The sequence below is a fragment of the Cetorhinus maximus genome, chromosome 16 (genome assembly GCF_964194155.1).
Source record: "Cetorhinus maximus chromosome 16, sCetMax3.hap1.1, whole genome shotgun sequence".
NCBI classification, from domain to species: domain Eukaryota; kingdom Metazoa; phylum Chordata; class Chondrichthyes; order Lamniformes; family Cetorhinidae; genus Cetorhinus; species Cetorhinus maximus.
Genome location: NC_135894.1, coordinates 70,184,119 through 70,201,546, shown reverse-complemented (window position 1 = coordinate 70,201,546; position 17,428 = coordinate 70,184,119). Strand labels below are relative to the sequence as shown.

At 41.6% G+C, this 17,428-nt stretch overlaps 2 protein-coding genes across 2 annotated transcripts in view; both read right to left on the bottom strand.

Annotated features, from left to right (window-relative positions):
• LOC144691682 (suppressor of tumorigenicity 14 protein homolog) overlaps positions 1–2,914 on the bottom strand; it is a 79,140-nt gene extending 76,226 nt beyond the window's left edge. The window contains exons 1-4 of the mRNA XM_078560013.1: positions 2,764–2,914; positions 2,222–2,296; positions 1,171–1,402; positions 870–994 (exon numbers count right to left, since the gene is read on the bottom strand). Coding sequence (XP_078416139.1) covers positions 870–994; positions 1,171–1,402; positions 2,222–2,296; positions 2,764–2,880 — 549 coding nt within the window. The 5' untranslated portion in view covers positions 2,881–2,914. The remainder of the gene's footprint in view (positions 1–869; positions 995–1,170; positions 1,403–2,221; positions 2,297–2,763) is intronic.
• Positions 2,915–10,261: 7,347 nt separating this feature from the next.
• Positions 10,262–17,428, bottom strand: part of tmprss7 (transmembrane serine protease 7) — a 60,104-nt gene continuing 52,937 nt past the window's right edge. Inside the window, exons 11-12 of the mRNA XM_078560016.1 lie at positions 13,819–13,955; positions 10,262–11,590 (exon numbers count right to left, since the gene is read on the bottom strand). Coding sequence (XP_078416142.1) covers positions 11,402–11,590; positions 13,819–13,955 — 326 coding nt within the window. The 3' untranslated portion in view covers positions 10,262–11,401. The remainder of the gene's footprint in view (positions 11,591–13,818; positions 13,956–17,428) is intronic.

Here is a 17,428-nt window from a genome sequence, read left to right as displayed (position 1 = left end):
GATAAATTACTGCACTAAGATAGGCAGGACAGCTAACAATTAACTCTGACAGCTGAAGTATCCTCATTAATGCTTTCTGGAAAATTTAGTCTGACTTAGTTGCATTTAATGTTCAAGCAACATTTTCCCTATCAGAAAACTATCAGTAATATATGAAAAGTAGCTATTTCATATCATTATCTAAATAATGACAACAGATTACTATAAAACCATTAAAAATCATGAACTGGTAGATTCTATTTTGTACATGTATGCTTGGAGAATTTTTGTTAAATGGCACTTTGTACTCAGGGTGCAAAAGAGCTATTCGACCAAGATAAAATCTGTAAGTGGCTGAATTGCTAATGTGGTGTAACGTGTAACATGATATTGATTGTGGTTAAATAGTACCTTTACACAAAAAATCTAATGAAATCTGAAGTGGCTGCTCTTGTTCCTCCAATTGGGCTATTTCAAACTGTGCCAATTCAAGGAGTTACAATTACTTGGTCCTCCTAAGGCCAGCCTCACAAACTGACCCAAGTTCCCATGTTTTTCTTTATAAGGACAGACAGAATAACATCTGTAATATGTCAATATGACCCTAATGACTACGTCAATTTGTAAGATTGAATGATTATGGGCAACTACTAAACAAAATTGAGCAAAATACATTGAAATATTGCCCTCAAAAGCAATAAAAATCTAACTTTCTTTATTTTGAATTATGTACACTCAGATTCAGAACCATTTTCTTGCCCTGTTAAGTGACAGTGGTCAATAAAATAGGTCCATGGATAATAGCACTATGGTGACATAATTGCCTATATGTTAATATAATTGAAATTCCCACTGGTCAATGCTAATGTAAAAAATAGCTTGAAACTCACATAATTTTGGACCGCTTGTGCTTGTGAAATAAACTGCTGTGAGCGTGGGTCTCCTAATTCATTGGTGTATGTGAGGTTAGAGATTTCTAGACTTCCACTCAGGTAGAAAATGGAGATGGCAGGTGCTGCAAAGGAGAACAATCACACCTTACATCCACATTCTGTAGTTAGCATCTACATGGAACTTCTGCTAACTTGAAAAAGACACTCTAGCTGGACATTTATGGCACTGTTAACCAACCCGGACAATTAGCTGCTTGACTTCTAATTTATGTCATCAAAATGCAGGATTTAGACTTACACAAACAGTAACAAAGGACCACAACAATTGTTGCTGCTGTTAGCGGGATTATGGGCAATGAGCCAAGGATCCATCTTCTGCAGGGCTCACTTCTTGCCAACCTGTGGGAGGAGAACTCCAGAGGGCAGGGGTAGGTTTTGTGTGCTAATGGACCAACAGAATGGACTGATGAGAGATTGAGACACTGATCGGCAGGCAAGCTTTCTTTGTTACATTCTGCAATAGGATATTTCTGAAGGGAAAAAAAAGCAAAAACAGAATCCAATCACCTAAAGTACGCTGGAGTTTCTCTGATAATTGTCATGCTTACATGCAAGTGGTGATTCAAACACTTTCACCTTTGTTTCAGCTGTTTTTCTAACTGTCCATCATGAATCAGATCAATATTTTGTTTCTGGGACAACATATACAAAAGAGGAAATGACTAAAGAGACATTTGTTTACATTTATTTCCAGACAAATGCTGACAAATGTTTAAATCAAATCTAAGTTAGACAGCTTGCCTATATTCTTAACTTTAAAATCGAGCACTCCAGTGTGGTTTTTATTTCTTGTCTGCAATAAAAAAAACAAAGTTTAGACTGAACTTACTTGCACAGCAGAGAACATGTTTTGTGATTAGGAAATGATTTTGTTAGGAGTCACTTAGTTCTGGTTTCTTACAAAAGAATCCATCGATTCTGGAACTTGGAATTCGGACTTGTGGAGCTTAAACTTCACAATTAATGATTAATAACGAACAACAAAATAACGGGAATTCATGATCCTTTACCCAAGTCGGTATTTCAAACATGACACACTGAAAATAAATTATAGCTGACGAGCAAAAATAACTTTTCAATATAATTTTATGAAGTAATGAATCTAAATGAGAAAAATTGGTACAAGAACTTAAGAATATACCAATAAATTTTTATTTTTTTAAAGTATTTTAGAATTGATGAGCTGTTTAAAAAATGAAATTTCTGTTTTTTAAAGTGCTTCAGTTTTATTTTTCCAGTGCGATTACTAAAACTCAGCTTATTTACATTTTTGAGAGATGACACCTTACCTGTCCGGTCGTGGGTGTTATCTGTTTCTGGTGATGAGCGACTCCCTCCGAAATACTGAAGACCTCACAGATCCTCTGTTTTGAAAAAGTTAACATCGCCTTACTTCGTTAAAAGCAGAATCTACACAGGATCAACTCACGTCCACAACTCTCCAGATGCTTCAAAGGCACCGTGAACAGAACAGCCCTGATCCAACGTGTCTGCAATGATTTTGATTCTCAGTGCCCTTGCCACCAAAACTTTGCAATGGATCTCAAAGATCCCACGATCCAAAAAAGACTTTCCCTCCTCCCCCTCAACCCCCCCCCCCCCCCCCCAACTCTGGGCTCCTGTTGAGCCTCAGAAGTAGCGAACGAATCAGTGGCACCAGCGGAAAGTGGGCAGCACATTACACTCGCAGAAACTGCACAGGATCCCCAGAGTAAAGGAGGGGGGAGGAGGGCACGTGTCCTATGGGGAAACTGCGCCGCCCTGAGTCCTGTTGCGTGGCTTTAAAAAGAGCTTCCAGAAATTGAAGTCATGGCACTTGGTGACAGGGCACCTGCTCTCGTGTGCTCCTGAAACAGCATGCCCAGTTCTGCTGAATGATTGGCCATCTGAAACGTGAACTGTTTGTCTCTCCACAAAGATTGTCTGACCTGATGAGTGTTTGCAGCATTTTCTGGGTTTCTTTTTTGCTGTTGTTGTGTCCAAGTCGCTGGCGTCGTCTGCAAAGGTAACTGGCAAAGTGTAGTGGGATAGACTGTTAAAGTTGCCAGAATCACAAACATGTGGTGGGAGTGGAATTTCCACTGCATTTGTGCCAAGAGGCAAATAGAGGCTCGAGGAAATTCGGATGCCGGGGTTTTGTGCACCTCAGAATGCTCGCCTCAATTTCTTTTGGCTCCCGACTCATCAAAATGCCTCCACCAGGATAAAGAGCTGTGCACATATTTTTCCTGGGAGGCGGTGACGTAGTGGTATTGTCACTGGACTGGTAATTTTGGAACCCACGAGACCACAGTAAATGGTAGAATTTGGATGATCAAGTGTCATTTTTTTTTAAAAAGCACATCTAGTCCACTAGTAGAGGGAATCTACTGTCCTTATGTCTGGCCTACATGTGACTCCAGGCCCACAGCAATGTGGTTGACTCTTAAATGCCCTTTGAACAAGGGCAATTACAGTGGGCAATAAGCCAGTGAAAAAAACCTCTCAGCTCAATCAAAACAGGTGTAAAAGTATGCTCAGAATTTTAAGTGCATTAGAAAATGAAGTTATTTCCTGGTATTTTAGTGCAATTTTGAGTTAAATTTTAATTGACACTCACTGAGAAGAAAATCTGGAACTGAAAGCTGTTCTCAGTAATGGCCACCATAAAACTATCATCAATTGTCAGAAAAGCCCATCTGGTTCACTAATGTCCTTTAGGGAAGGAAATCTGCCATCCTTACCTGATCTGGTCCACATTTGACTTCAGATCGACAGCAATCTGATTGACTCTTAAATGCCCTCTGAAATGACCTAGCAAGACACTCAGTTGTACCAAACCACTACAGAAAAGCCAAAAAGGAATAAAACCAGATGATCACCCAGCATCGACTTATTCACCAGGAACAAAAGCTGCACACCCAATCCTGTCAACCCTGCAAAGTCCTTACTAACATCGGGGGCTTGTGTCAAATTTGGGACAGCTATCCCACAAACTAGTCAAGCAACAGCCGGGCATAGTCATACTTGCCGAATCACACCTTACAGCCAATGTCCCAGACACCACCATCACCATCCCTTGAGTATGTCCTGTCCCACTGGCAGGACAGACCAAGCAGAGGCAGGGACATGGTGGGTTACAGTAGGAAGGGACTTTTTAACCATCTTCAGCTGCTTCATCAATGACCTTCCTTCCATCATAAGGTCAGAAGTGGGGATGTTCGCTGATGATTGCACAATGTTCAGCACCATTCACGACTTCTCAGATACTGAAGCAGTCCATGTCCAAATGCAGCAAGACCTGGACAATATCTAGGCTTGGGCTGATAAGCGGCAAGTAACTTTCGCACCCCACAAGTACCAGGCAATGACCACCTCCAACAAGAGAGAATCCAACCATCACCCCATGACATTCAATGGCATTACCATCACTGAATCCCCCACTATCAACATCCTGGGGTTAACCTCCAGACTCCCAAAAGCCTGTCCACCATCTACAAGGCACAAGTCAGGAGTGTGATGGAATACTCTCCGCTAGCCTGGATGAGTGCAGCTCCAACAACGCTCAAGAAGCTTGACATCATGCAGGAAAAAGCAGCCTGCTTGATTGGCACCCCATCCACAAGCATTTACTCCCTCCACCACTGATGAGCAGTAGCAGCAGTGTGTACCATCTACAAGATGCACTGCAGAAGCTCACCAAGGCTCCTTAGACAGCACCTTCCAAAACCACAACCACTACCATCCAGAAGGACAAGGGCAGCAGATACATGGGAACACCCCCACTTGGAAGTTCCCCTCCAAGCTACTCACCATCCTAACTTGGAAATATATTGCCGTTCCTTCACTGTTGCTGGGTCAAAATCCTGGAACTCCCTCCCATCAGCACTGTGGATGTACCTACACCACAGGGACTGCACTGGTTCAAGAAGGCAGCTCATCACCACCTTCTCAAGGACCCCATGAAATCTCATGGCATCAGGTCAAACATGGGCAAGGAAGCCTCCAACTGATCACCACCCTCCCTCAGCTGATGAATCAATGCTCCTCCACGTTGAACACCACTTGGAAGAAGCACTGTGGGTGGCAAGGGCACAGAATGTTCTCTGGGTGGGGGGGCTTCAACGTCCATTACCAAGAGTGGCTCGGTAACACCACCAGTGACCGAGCTGGCCAAGTCCTGAAGGACATTATGATCTGCCAGACAGGGTTTGCAGCAGGTGGTGAGGAAACCAACAAGAGGGAAAAGCCTACTGGATCTTGTCCTCACCAATCTACCTGTCACAGATGCAGCTATTCGTGACAGTATCGGTAGGAGTCACCACTGCACAGTCCTTGTGAAGATGAAGCCCCAACTTCACATTGAGCAAACCCTCCATAGTGTTGTGTGGCACTACCACTGTGCTAAATGGGATAGATTCAGAACAGATCTAGCAGCTCAAATCTGGGTATCCATGACGCACTGTGGACTATCAGCAGTGGCAGAATTGCATTCACCCACCACCTGTGGTCGGCCCGGCATAACTCACTCTACCATGGCCATCAAGCCAAGGGACCAACGATGGTTCAGTGTAGAGTGCTGGAGGGCATGCCAGAAGCAGCAGCAGGAATACCTAAAAATGAGGTGTCAGCCTGGTGAAGCTACAACACAGGGCTGCTTGCATGCCAAGCAGCAGAAGGAGTGTACGATAGACAGGGCTAAGAAATCTCACAACCAATGGATCAGATCTAAGTTCTTCAGACATGCCTCATCCAGTGATGAATGGTGAACAACTAAACAACTAATGGAAGGAAGAGGCTGCACCACTATCCCCATCCTCAATGATGGGGGAGCCCATCATTGCAAAGGTACTAAGGACAAGGCTGAAGTATTTGCAACCATCTTCAGCCTCAATTGCCGAGTGGATGAATCTCGTCCTCGTCCTGAGTCCTCAACTTCACAGGTGACAGTCCAGCCAATTTGATTCATTCCACGTCATATCAAGAAATGGCTAAAGGCACTGGATACTGCAAATGCTATTGGTCCCCAACAATATCTGAGCAATAGTGCTGAAGACTTGTGCTGCAGAACTAGTTGCATCCCTATCCAAGCTGTTTCAGTACAGCTACAACATTAGCAGCAACCCCACAATGTGGAAAGTTGCCCAGATTTGTCCTGTCCACAAAAAGCAGGACAAATCCAATCCCATCAATTACCACACATCAGCCTCCTCTCGATCATCAGCAAAGCGATGGTAGGTGTCATGGACAGTGCTATCAAGCAGTGCTTACTCAGCAGTAACCTGCCCACTGATGCTCAGTTTGAGTTCTACCAAGGCCACTCAGCTCCTGACCTCAATACAGCCATAAACGAAAGAGCTGAACTCAAGAGGTGAGGTGAGCATGACTGCCCTTGACACCAAGGCAGCACTTAACCAAGCGTGACATCAAGGAGCCCTAGCAAAACTGAAGTTAATCAGAACCAGGGGCAAAACTCTCCACTGGTTGGAGTCATATCTAGCACAAAGAAAGATGGTTGTGGTTGTTGGAGGTCAATCATCTCAGTCCCAGGACATGACTGCAGGAGTTCCTCAGGGTAGTCTCCTAGGCCCAACCATCTTCAGCTGCTTCACCAATGACTTTCCCTCCATCATAAGGTCAGAAATGGGGTGCTCGCTGATGATTGCACAGTGCTCAGCGCCATTTACGACCCCTCAAATATTGAAGCAGTCCATGTCCATACGCAGCAAGACCAAGACAACTTTCAGGCTTGTGCTGTTAAGTGGCAAGTGAAATTCACGCCACACAAGTGTCAGGCAATTGCCATTTCCTGTAAAAGAGAATCTAACCACCTCCCCTTGATATTGAATGGCATTACCATCACTGAATTCCCCACTATCAACATCCTGTGAGTTACCATTGACCAGACACTTAACTGGACCAGCCATATAAATACTGAGCCTCAAGAGCAGGTCAGAGGCTGGGAATTCTGCAGTGTGTAACTCAACTTTTGACTCCACAAAGCCTGTCCACCAGCCTGTCACAAGGCACAAGTCAGGAGTGTGATGGAATACTCTCCACAAGCCTGGGTGAGTGTGGCTCCAACAACACTTAAGAAGCTTCACACCATCCAAGACAAAGAAGCTCATTTGATCAATATCCCACCACGACCTTAAACATTTAATCCCTCCACCACCTGCACAGTAGCAGCAGTATGTACCATCTGCAAGATGCACTGCAGCAACTCACCAAGCCTCCTTCGACAGCATCTTCCAAACCCGCAACCTCTACCACCTAGAAGGACAAGGACAGCAGATACATGGGAACACCACCACCTGGAAGTTTCCCTCCAAGCCACTCACCATCCTAACTTTGAACCATGTCTTTGTTCCTTCATTGTCATGGGATCAAAATCCTGGAACTCCCTTCCTAACAGTACTGTGGACGTACCTACACTACATGGGCTGCAGCAGTTCAAGAAGGCAGCTCACCACCACCTTCTCAAGAGGAATTAGGGATGGGCAATAAATGCTGGCCTAAGCCAGCGATGCCATAAATGAATTAAAAAAAGATTGCCTGTTCTTGAGCATAGTGTACCTAATGTGCATGGATGATAACTTGAAACTTAAATTTTCATACTTTAGAAGGGAATATATATGAATTTTGTGGTTCCCAATTGTTTACATTGAGTTTCACTTATTTATGCCCACATTAACATTCCTGTGCATGTTACTGAGATTGCAGTAAATTGGGAGGTAAATAGACAACCAAAATGGGTGCCTGAGAGGACATAATTTCCAGGTGTATTTTCCATATTATATCATTACATGAAACTCTGCCCTGTGGAGTACTGTGTGAGTAGCTCAAATGAAGAGTCAAATGCTAGATCCTTGTTCAGAAAACAGCTATTCGACAACTAGGAATTCAGAGTGTGAAAATAATTATGGAAGGTAGTTCCAATGAAATAATATACTGAAAAAGCAGTAGCAATTTTACCTGGACTAAACTTATTTTTTGTTTAAAAAACAAGAAAAGGAAAGGGGAGCAGAATATAAGTAGTAATTTGAAGTTTTTACACACACCAGTATTTCTCTCTCCTCTGGACTAGCATCCTTCACAAACAAGCACAGATACTTGTGGATACTTGCCGCACATTGCTTTGGATCAACATGAAAACAATGGCACCAGCAGTATATGAATAAGACCCCTTCAATCAGTGCTCCCACCACTGCAAGGGTAATACTGAAATATAGTAAATTGGGGTATGATTACATACTTTGCACCTGCTTTCATATATGTATGAAAAGGACTCCTGAGTAATACCTGGATTCCATATTTGAAATTCGCTGCAAGAAAATAATTTGTCAATATTGAACTAAATAATTGTTTTTGCTGTATTAGTTACTTTAATAGATGTTGTTACTATGATTGGCACTGAGAGGGAGATCATTTTGAGCTTTACTTGAGAATGGCAATTATCTCTCCCAGAATTACGTTGATTTATATCTCTTCTTAATACAGTCATATTTAATCCTCACACCCCACCCTCACACATAAATAACTAGAATAAAAATTATTTCTGGTGCAAATGAAACCTATAAGCTTAACAAATCACAACTAAAACTTCAGATACACAGCCATTAGGTCAATACAAAAATTGGTTGGATTACGCTGGCTCATCAAAACAACAATCAACAAAAGCACCATCAAATTTACTGTTATTTTAACCCATAAAATATAGAGGTGCTCAAAGGTTTAGCATTGTAAATATAAATGATACATCAAAGGGAAGAGTATATTAAAATCCAGATCTCTTGAACTAAGCCAAAATGGAAAGCTTCCAAATTTAAAATAGCAACTTCATATTTAAGTTAGAGAATGACTTCCCATTCAGGTTCAATCCATCATCATCATATCCACTTGTATGTCATCAACAATATCATTGGAATAAGTCAGAAAAGCACTGTGACAACTAATTCAAATAGCCAAGGCCCTCTCCTGTTGGAGATGTCCATTGCCTGGCACTTGTGTCACACATGTCAGCTGAATGCTATCCCTGTCTTATTGCGTGCAGACATGGACTGCTTCATTATTCAAGGAATTGCAAATGGAATTGAACACTGTGCAGCTCTTGGCAAGCAGCTTCAATTCTGACCTTGTCAAACAGGTGAGAATAGTTGGGCCTAGAATGCAGCCCTAAGGAGCTCTGGCAGAAATGCTGTGCCGCTGTGATAGTTGGCTTTGAACTTTGAACTATAGCCAAGCCACTGAAGAGGTTTTGCTCTGATCCCCATTTACTTCAGTTTTACTCAGAGTCCTTGGCACCATGCCAGGCCAGAAGCTGGCTTGGTGTCACTCAGCTAATTTTTTAATTTAATTATGCAAGTATGACATGAATGTGAAATTTATTTCTTCATTTTCAATATTAAAGACCTCTTAAAGTGGCTTCAATATTACCTTCATCTTTATAAAAATCAGCTACTTTTCCCAACCCCAGTGCTGTTGACCAATAATATGTCCATTCAGGCACCTTCTGTTCTTTCGACTTTACCATTTGTGGCTGCTCATTGAACAATTTCTTGTTCTCTGTTAGACAAATCAGGGAACAAGCAAAAGGAGCTCCACAATCAGCTACTGCTTTGGACACTGTGCCCCACTTCTGAAACTCTCTCCATGAAGACCTTTAACTTGTCACTTCCATGTTTTTGAAAGCCTCAGAGATGCTTTCCACCATTCGGATTCTCCCAATGCCTCTTTGCCTCTCTTCCTTCTGCTCAGCACCCACCATCTTGTAAAGCACTAAGAGATGCACAATGCACACTCTAGAAATGTCAATTGTTCCATCTGTCTGCTACTACTTAATTATGTGCACATTTAACTTTTTTCCTTGTGCAATGTCATGGATAAGTGACTGTATTTTTGATATGCTATACAAGTATACTACGGCCAAGGTTGTTACTTGTCAGGCGGGCACAGCGGGTGGGTCCTGGAGCGATTGCGAAGCCAACCGCCACCTGCAATTGGGCCCCAACATCGATTTCACATTGGTGGGCCAATAGCAGCCAGTTAGTGCGAAACACGCGCTGTAGCACTCAGCGCTGATGGGTTGGGGGCAGGAGGAGGGCGAACGTGGAAGTTCACGCAAGTGCGCACAATGAAAGCTCCCTGAGGCACAGGGAGCAGATGTAAAAACACAAAAATAAAAAAATTGCCACTGTTTAAAACATGTTCCCTCATGTGATTCTGTCACATGAGCAGGGACATTTTATGAATGAAATTTTTATTTAACTTTTAATTTCTGTTGAAAACCACATCCCGCCTGTGGATGAGGCTTCCTAAAAAATCCAAAGGCCACTTGGCCTTTTCGCCTTCCCACCAACCATAAGGTTGGATGGGCAGTGAAAAATTTCAGTCATTATTACTGTAATGGCCTTAATAGGTCTGTTAATGATCAGCAGGCGTGCTGCCGACTCCAACACGTGCCCACTGACCTAAATATCGCGCAAGTGCGCGATGACATCAGGACACTCACCCAACGCCATCCCGCATCATTTTACGCTCGAGCAGGTTGGGCGCGTGCCCACCCACTCAGCACAAATTTCTGCCCTACATTATACCCAGCAGAGAGCTATGACAAATTCTCCACTGTTAAACTTCCCACAATTCTTTTGCATTTTAACCAGTTCTGTTTAATTTCACTTGTGAAGACATGATTATTTTCTACTGTTGGTCTGGCATATCCTCTGTAAACCAATGTGAAATGCAATGTGATTGTAATATGTTCGCTTGGGTCAGGAATAAAAATTATGTTAAGACTAAGATCTGACTTTTGAACACTTCAGTCATTATTCTCTCCGACATGAGAATGTAAATTTCATGTCACCCCTCTGCTTTCTGTCGTCTACTAAATGTAAGATTTCATCAAATATAATAAACCATAAATCAGCCTCCAAACTGCATTTCAAGGAATTTTTTTTAAGTCAAGGTAAATACAATGAATTGTGTAACATTTATCATTTCCGACAAGCAGTAAGTACCTGTGGCTAGATATTCCCTCTGAAAGGTAGAATAAACTTCGTTCAAGTTGGCTGCTATTTTATCTAGAATATTCTCCCTAGGATCTGCACGATGATAGTCCAAAAAAGGTGAATCACTCAGTTTCTGGATCTTATATTTCTAAGTTCCCATAAAACAACATTGATTCATTTTACAGTAGTACTATTTGAAATAATACAGCCCCTGATATATCACAGAGCTGTGTTGTAAACAACCATATTAAAGTATATAAACTGGATTTCAATTTTCCCATTGTTTTTGCAAGTTATATCTGTTACATAAGTGAACACAATGTCATTCTTATAATTTTTGCAGTCTTATAATTTTGGAAATTATGTTCTTATATAAATAGCACAATTAAAGTATTAGGTTTACCTTTTTATCACTTTGATAAATTTGTAATCCTTCATAATGTAAACATAATCAAAGTTCCATTACGTAATCCAAATTTGTAATTATATAAAACCATCAGTAATTGGCAAAGCAGACACATGCTGCTGGATCCATGTGGCAAACTTTGATACTCTTGTGTAGACTCCAGGAAAATTTTGTCTTCCACATCCATGACCCCAGCTAACAATGCCAGTCAGAAACCATCTTCCACCATTTTTTTCCTGACAAGATAATGGTCCTCCAGAGTCACCCTGCAATATCAATCAAAGTACTGAAAATACTGACTATACAAAGAAATATTACAAATTAAAAACATTCAGATTTTGACAGAAAGTGAATGATGTCTGAACAACCATTGCATCATGCAGAAATGGGTCAGTAAATCGTGAATTGCCATATAGCTGCTGCTGATTTGCTCTGCTCCATTGTTAGCTTTGTGAAAACGGCATCTCACACATAAAGGCACCGTAATTTTCATGCATTTGCTGCATTTGCACATGTTTAGTTACAAGGTTAAGTCTAGTAATTATCAGCATAAGTACACTTTCAAGGACATGTAACTGTTAATGATTGCAAGCAACCTCTCTTGCTCAAGGTAAATAATTATAAGTGTGGAGTTTCACTTCTTCGGGTTGTGACTCAGTATAGGCCATATTAAAACGGTCAAATTTTAATATATGCGTTTTCTTATTTTTCCCTCGCTCCTTTCCCCCTTTATTTCTCTTCCCATACCTGATTTGAAATGGGATTCACTGACTTCAATTCATCTCCCTTATCAGTCATTCCACTATTTATTTCTCAATTTGTTAATCTCATGGGCTAAGGTGATACACTGATTGCATTGGCCATGGTGCTTTTGAATCATTGACCATGAGAATGTGCATAGACCAGGAAACCCATTCAAAAATGGAAATGATTCTGATTGCAGAGAAGCAGCCAAGTCATGGACATGTCCTGGTAGCAGATAGAATTTCTGCCCCATCAAATATGTACTAGAATCTGTAATAGTGGAAAAGCCTGTCCTATATATTCGCTCATCTTTTAGTACCTTTAACAAAAAATAATAAAAATTATCTTTCCTCATTTTTCATGTCAACTTTTATTATTTCTGGGTCACAAAGAGCAACAGTTACTTTCTGCACTTGCCACTTTAGGGTCTGCATACAGCATTTATACTTCCAATGGTACCAATATGTGCAAAAATCCTAGTAAAAATTCACCATCAAATATGCTCCAACTAAGTTGACTATCAGCCAAGACAGTCCAGTGATGATGTAATATTATGGTAACTGCAGTCTAGTATGGGACTAGATCAATAATGATAAAGTCAATGTGCATCATATAATGATTTGCAATGGAATTGATAATTAGACTTTTTAATTGCCACAAGTCTGATCTGTCAGATTGGTACACGTTACATCAGTGAAGAGATATGTGTACCCAGACTGGTGGGATTGGCCACAAACACAAAGTGTTACAACTTCATCTAAAATTTGCATGCATGTATGCGAAACATGTCACTTTGTAAATATGCTTCCACAACACATGGCTGCTCAAATTTTTCACGCACACGGGAATACCCACTTTGTGTGATCTATCTTCTCTTAGGCAGTACCTATTGATCAAGGATGATTTGCATCCACTCCGGTTTAATGGGTTCTGAGATGACTGATAAGTCCAATGCACGATCTGCAGACTCTTCCATGGGTGGGCCAGGTGGTGCTTGAAGGGTTGGGTAGATAAGGTGTTTGGAGATTTGTGTGCTCTCTCCCACACCTTGACTCTGCCTCCACCTGCTCCCAACGATGTCTCTTGATGTATTCCCAAATAAACCTCCCCCATTTTGGTTGGTCACTAGGGACTACCATGAGTCCACAGGAATGTTTGACCTCTTCAGGAATACCTAGAGGACATCCCTAAAGTGTTTCTGCTGTCATCTTGGGAGTCTCCTGCTGCGAACGAGTTCGGGGTAGAGCAGTTGCTTCAGGAGTCTGGTGTCAGGCCTACAAATGACATGTCCCACCCAGCGGAGCTGGTTTTGAGTGATTAACGCCTCAAGGCTGGGCATGTTGGCTAGGAAGAGGATGCTGCTGTTAGACAGTCTTTCTTGCCACTGGATTTGGTGCATCTTACGAAGGCACCTCTGACAAATATAACCTGTATGATGTGACTGAAATGCCATTTTTCAAGAATTGCTGGAGCATTAGTTACGAAGAACATAAGCTGTAATGTATTAAAACATTGCATCTGAAGCCTTTCTAAAAAATTAAATGTTTTTCTAACAAAAGTTGTGCAAAATTCAACACTGTTAACTATCCTTTCCATCTTTTTTGTTGACTATATTTTCATGCTTCAAGAGGAGAGTGTATAATGCTGAAAACAGGAAATCTGAATGTTCATCAATTTTTGAGTACAGTAAAATGTTTAACAATTAAGTTCAATTTTAACTTTTGGAAAAGGTATTTGCTTTTATACTTACACGGCAAGCATCTCTTTTCCCGGATAATAATCCTGCACAAAGCATGCGAGGAGTGATGAGTCCATAGGTGGAACGACAGAGTGATTGATTAATGATTTCAACTTCTGCTTGTTGAAGAACTGTAGGATCACTGTTGTCTTCAATCAGGCAGAAAAAATGAAGTTACAAAAACATTATTTAACGTCGATCAGTTTTACTATGTTCAGTAGAATTTTAAGTCTTAATTTTGTATCTGAGTAAATGTTTGAAAAGAATTGGAGATTGTTATATCGATCCTAAGCCAGTTAATGAAGTGTAAAACTAGACACTACTACCTTTCTTGATAATAGGTTTATTCACAGAATGAAGCATTAAATATGTCTGCTTCCTACTTACCAACCCAGTGTCCCATCAGCCTCTCTTTATACTCCTTTGAGTAAACCAATGGAACAAAGATAAACTAATTAACAAATTAGCTAATCAAATTGACAACCCCAAAAAGGGGCACTGTAACAAAAGACAAAAATTTAAAGGAAACTTAACTAATCAAATTAAAACTTTGTTTTGGGGGTTGACGATGCACTCCAGTCCCTGCTCTGCCCTCCAGTCGTGGAAGGCCTCAAGCATACCAGCGGACACCGTGTGCCTCCTCTCCAGGGACACCCAGGCACAAACATAGCCATGGAAGAGGGGCAGATGTTGGGATGGACCTCAACTGCCAACTGCCTGGACCCATTAATGGCCAGTTTGGCCAAGCCCAGGATCAGGGTAACAAGGAGGTCCTCCACCACGCCTACCCCTGTCCACACCAGGTGGCCAAAGGTCAGGAGTGTGGGGTTGAAATGCAACCAAAATTTGAGGAGCAACCCTTTCAAATAATCAAAAAGGGGCTACAACCTCACACAATCCACGTACACATGAAACTAGGACTCCTCAAGGCCGCAGAAAATGCAGGCAGCATGTGAGTTTGTGAACTATTTTAACCTATGGTTGTACAGGACTGCTGCATGCAATATACTTCACACCAGATCGCCGATGGTAATAGCTTCAAAGATCAGACATTTTCAGACTGGTGTGGCCATAGGCAGGTTTCTCTTTACAAGTATCCCCAGATCAGTAGTCTGGGCCTCTGAACCACTAGTGCAGTGACATTACCATTATGCCACCATCTCCCCAAGGCATTGAATAAACAAGCAGATGCACTGCTGTAATTTGAACTCATGTTCGCCCCTTCATTATGCAGATGCCTTAACCCATTAAGCCACGGTGCCAAATGGCCAGTCCCTCTTTATAAGCATTCTAAGCACTTAATTAAACAATGCCCTTCATCTGTGCATCTTAACAACATAATTGGAGGTGTCAGCTATGGCTCAGTTCATAGCACCCTCGCCTTTGAATCAGAGGGTTGTGGGTTCATGTCCCACTCCCGGAAACCAAGAACTGTGATTGTACTCGAAAGAGTTGCAATCTGTGACTGTTGATAACTCGAAAGAGTTTAACAACATAATTGGAGGTGTCAGCTGTGGCTCAGTTCATAGCTCCCTCGCCTTTGAATCAGAGGGTTGTGGGTTCATGTCCCACTCCTGGAAACCAAGAACTGTGATTGTACTCGAAAGAGTTGCAATCTGTGACTGTTGATAACTCGAAAGATTTTTTTAACAACATAATTGGAGGTGTCAGCTGTGGCTCAGTTCATAGCACCCTCGCCTTTGAATCAGAGGGTTGTGGGTTCATGTCCCACTCCCGGAAACCAAGAACTGTGATTGTACTCGAAAGAGTTGCAATCTGTGACTGTTGATAACTCGAAAGAATTTTTTTTTTAAACAACATAATTGGAGGTGTCAGCTGTGGCTCAGTTCATAGCACCCTCGCCTTTGAATCAGAGGGTTGTGGGTTCATGTCCCACTCCTGGAAACCAAGAACTGTGATTGTACTCGAAAGAGTTGCAATCTGTGACTGTTGATAACACAAAAGATTTTTTTAACAACATAATTGGAGGTGTCAGCTGTGGCTCAGTTCATAGCACCCTCGCCTTTGAATCAGAGGGTTGTGGGTTCATGTCCCACTCCCGGAAACCAAGAACTGTGATTGTACTCGAAAGAGTTGCAATCTGTGACTGTTGATAACTCGAAAGAATTTTTTTTTTTAAACAACATAATTGGAGGTGTCAGCTGTGGCTCAGTTCATAGCACCCTCGCCTTTGAATCAGAGGGTTGTGGGTTCATGTCCCACTCCTGGAAACCAAGAACTGTGATTGTACTCGAAAGAGTTGCAATCTGTGACTGTTGATAACTCGAAAGATTTTTTTAACAACATAATTGGAGGTGTCAACTGTGGCTCAGTTCATAGAACCCTCACCTTTGAATTAGAGGGTTGTGGGTTCATGTCCCACTCCCGGAAACCAAGAACTGTGATTGTACTCGAAAGAGTTGCAATCTGTGACTGTTGGTAACTCGAAAGAATTTTTTTTTTAAACAACATAATTGGAGGTGTCAGCTGTGGCTCAGTTCATAGCACCCTCGCCTTTGAATCAGAGGGTTGTGGGTTCATGTCCCACTCCCGGAAACCAAGAACTGTGATTGTACTCGAAAGAGTTGCAATCTGTGACTGTTGATAACTCGAAAGAGTTTAACAACATAATTAACATAGCATTTATAGGGGAGACTCGTAACTGTTCATTGTATCAAGTCAGTAACTGTTGGCAAACAAATCAAAAAAGAACTGGATGCATTGCAAAAATATTACTTGCATCCTGTATAACTGTTGATTAGATTATATATGAACATTTATGTATTGATAAAGAATACAGGCAAGAATAACCCTGGGACATGTGACTAACAGTATCAGCCTTAGCTCATTGGTGGTACTCTTGTCTCTGAATCAGATTGTGTGTTTAAGCCCCATTGCAGGGATTTGAACATGTATAGTTTAGGATGAAAGATCGTGCAGTACTGAGGGAGTGCTGCCATTGTTGGAAGTATATATTTTGAATGACATTAAATCAAGATACCATCTGTTCTATCAGACACCAGTGAAGAATCATAGGGAACTTCTCCTGATATTCTGGCCATGACATTTCTTTCTGTTATCCGCCCAGGTAATGCTCAACATAAAGATATTTTTTCCAAAAATACACTTCATTTACAAAATTTGTAAAAGTACATTACAAAACATTTCAAATTGAATATTACAGAAAGTGCGATAAAATTCAATCTTTTTCCATACAGCATTCTCTGAGGTGCCTCAATACAATTGTAATACTCTTGATACTTACAGTATACATCCCACGTCAGGCATACAGCCCCAGGGAAAAACATTTCACATTTTGAATAATATGGAAAGTGCAATAAAATGCATCTTTTCTCCAGACAGCATGTTTCACTCTAAGGTGCCTCAATATTCTTGATATTCACAATATACAATCCATGTCAGGCATACAGCCGAGGGGTTCTACACAGTTTCTAGCCCCTTTGTGTACTATAGCTCAAGGACCTTAGACAGCGACCTTTTCCCATCACTCCTCTGCAGCGGCTACCCAAGCTTTAGTAAGTCCCTCAACACATTGTCCTGGACCTTAGAATGTGCCAGTCTGCAATGCTTGGTCAAGGCCAACCCTTTGCACTGGAAGACC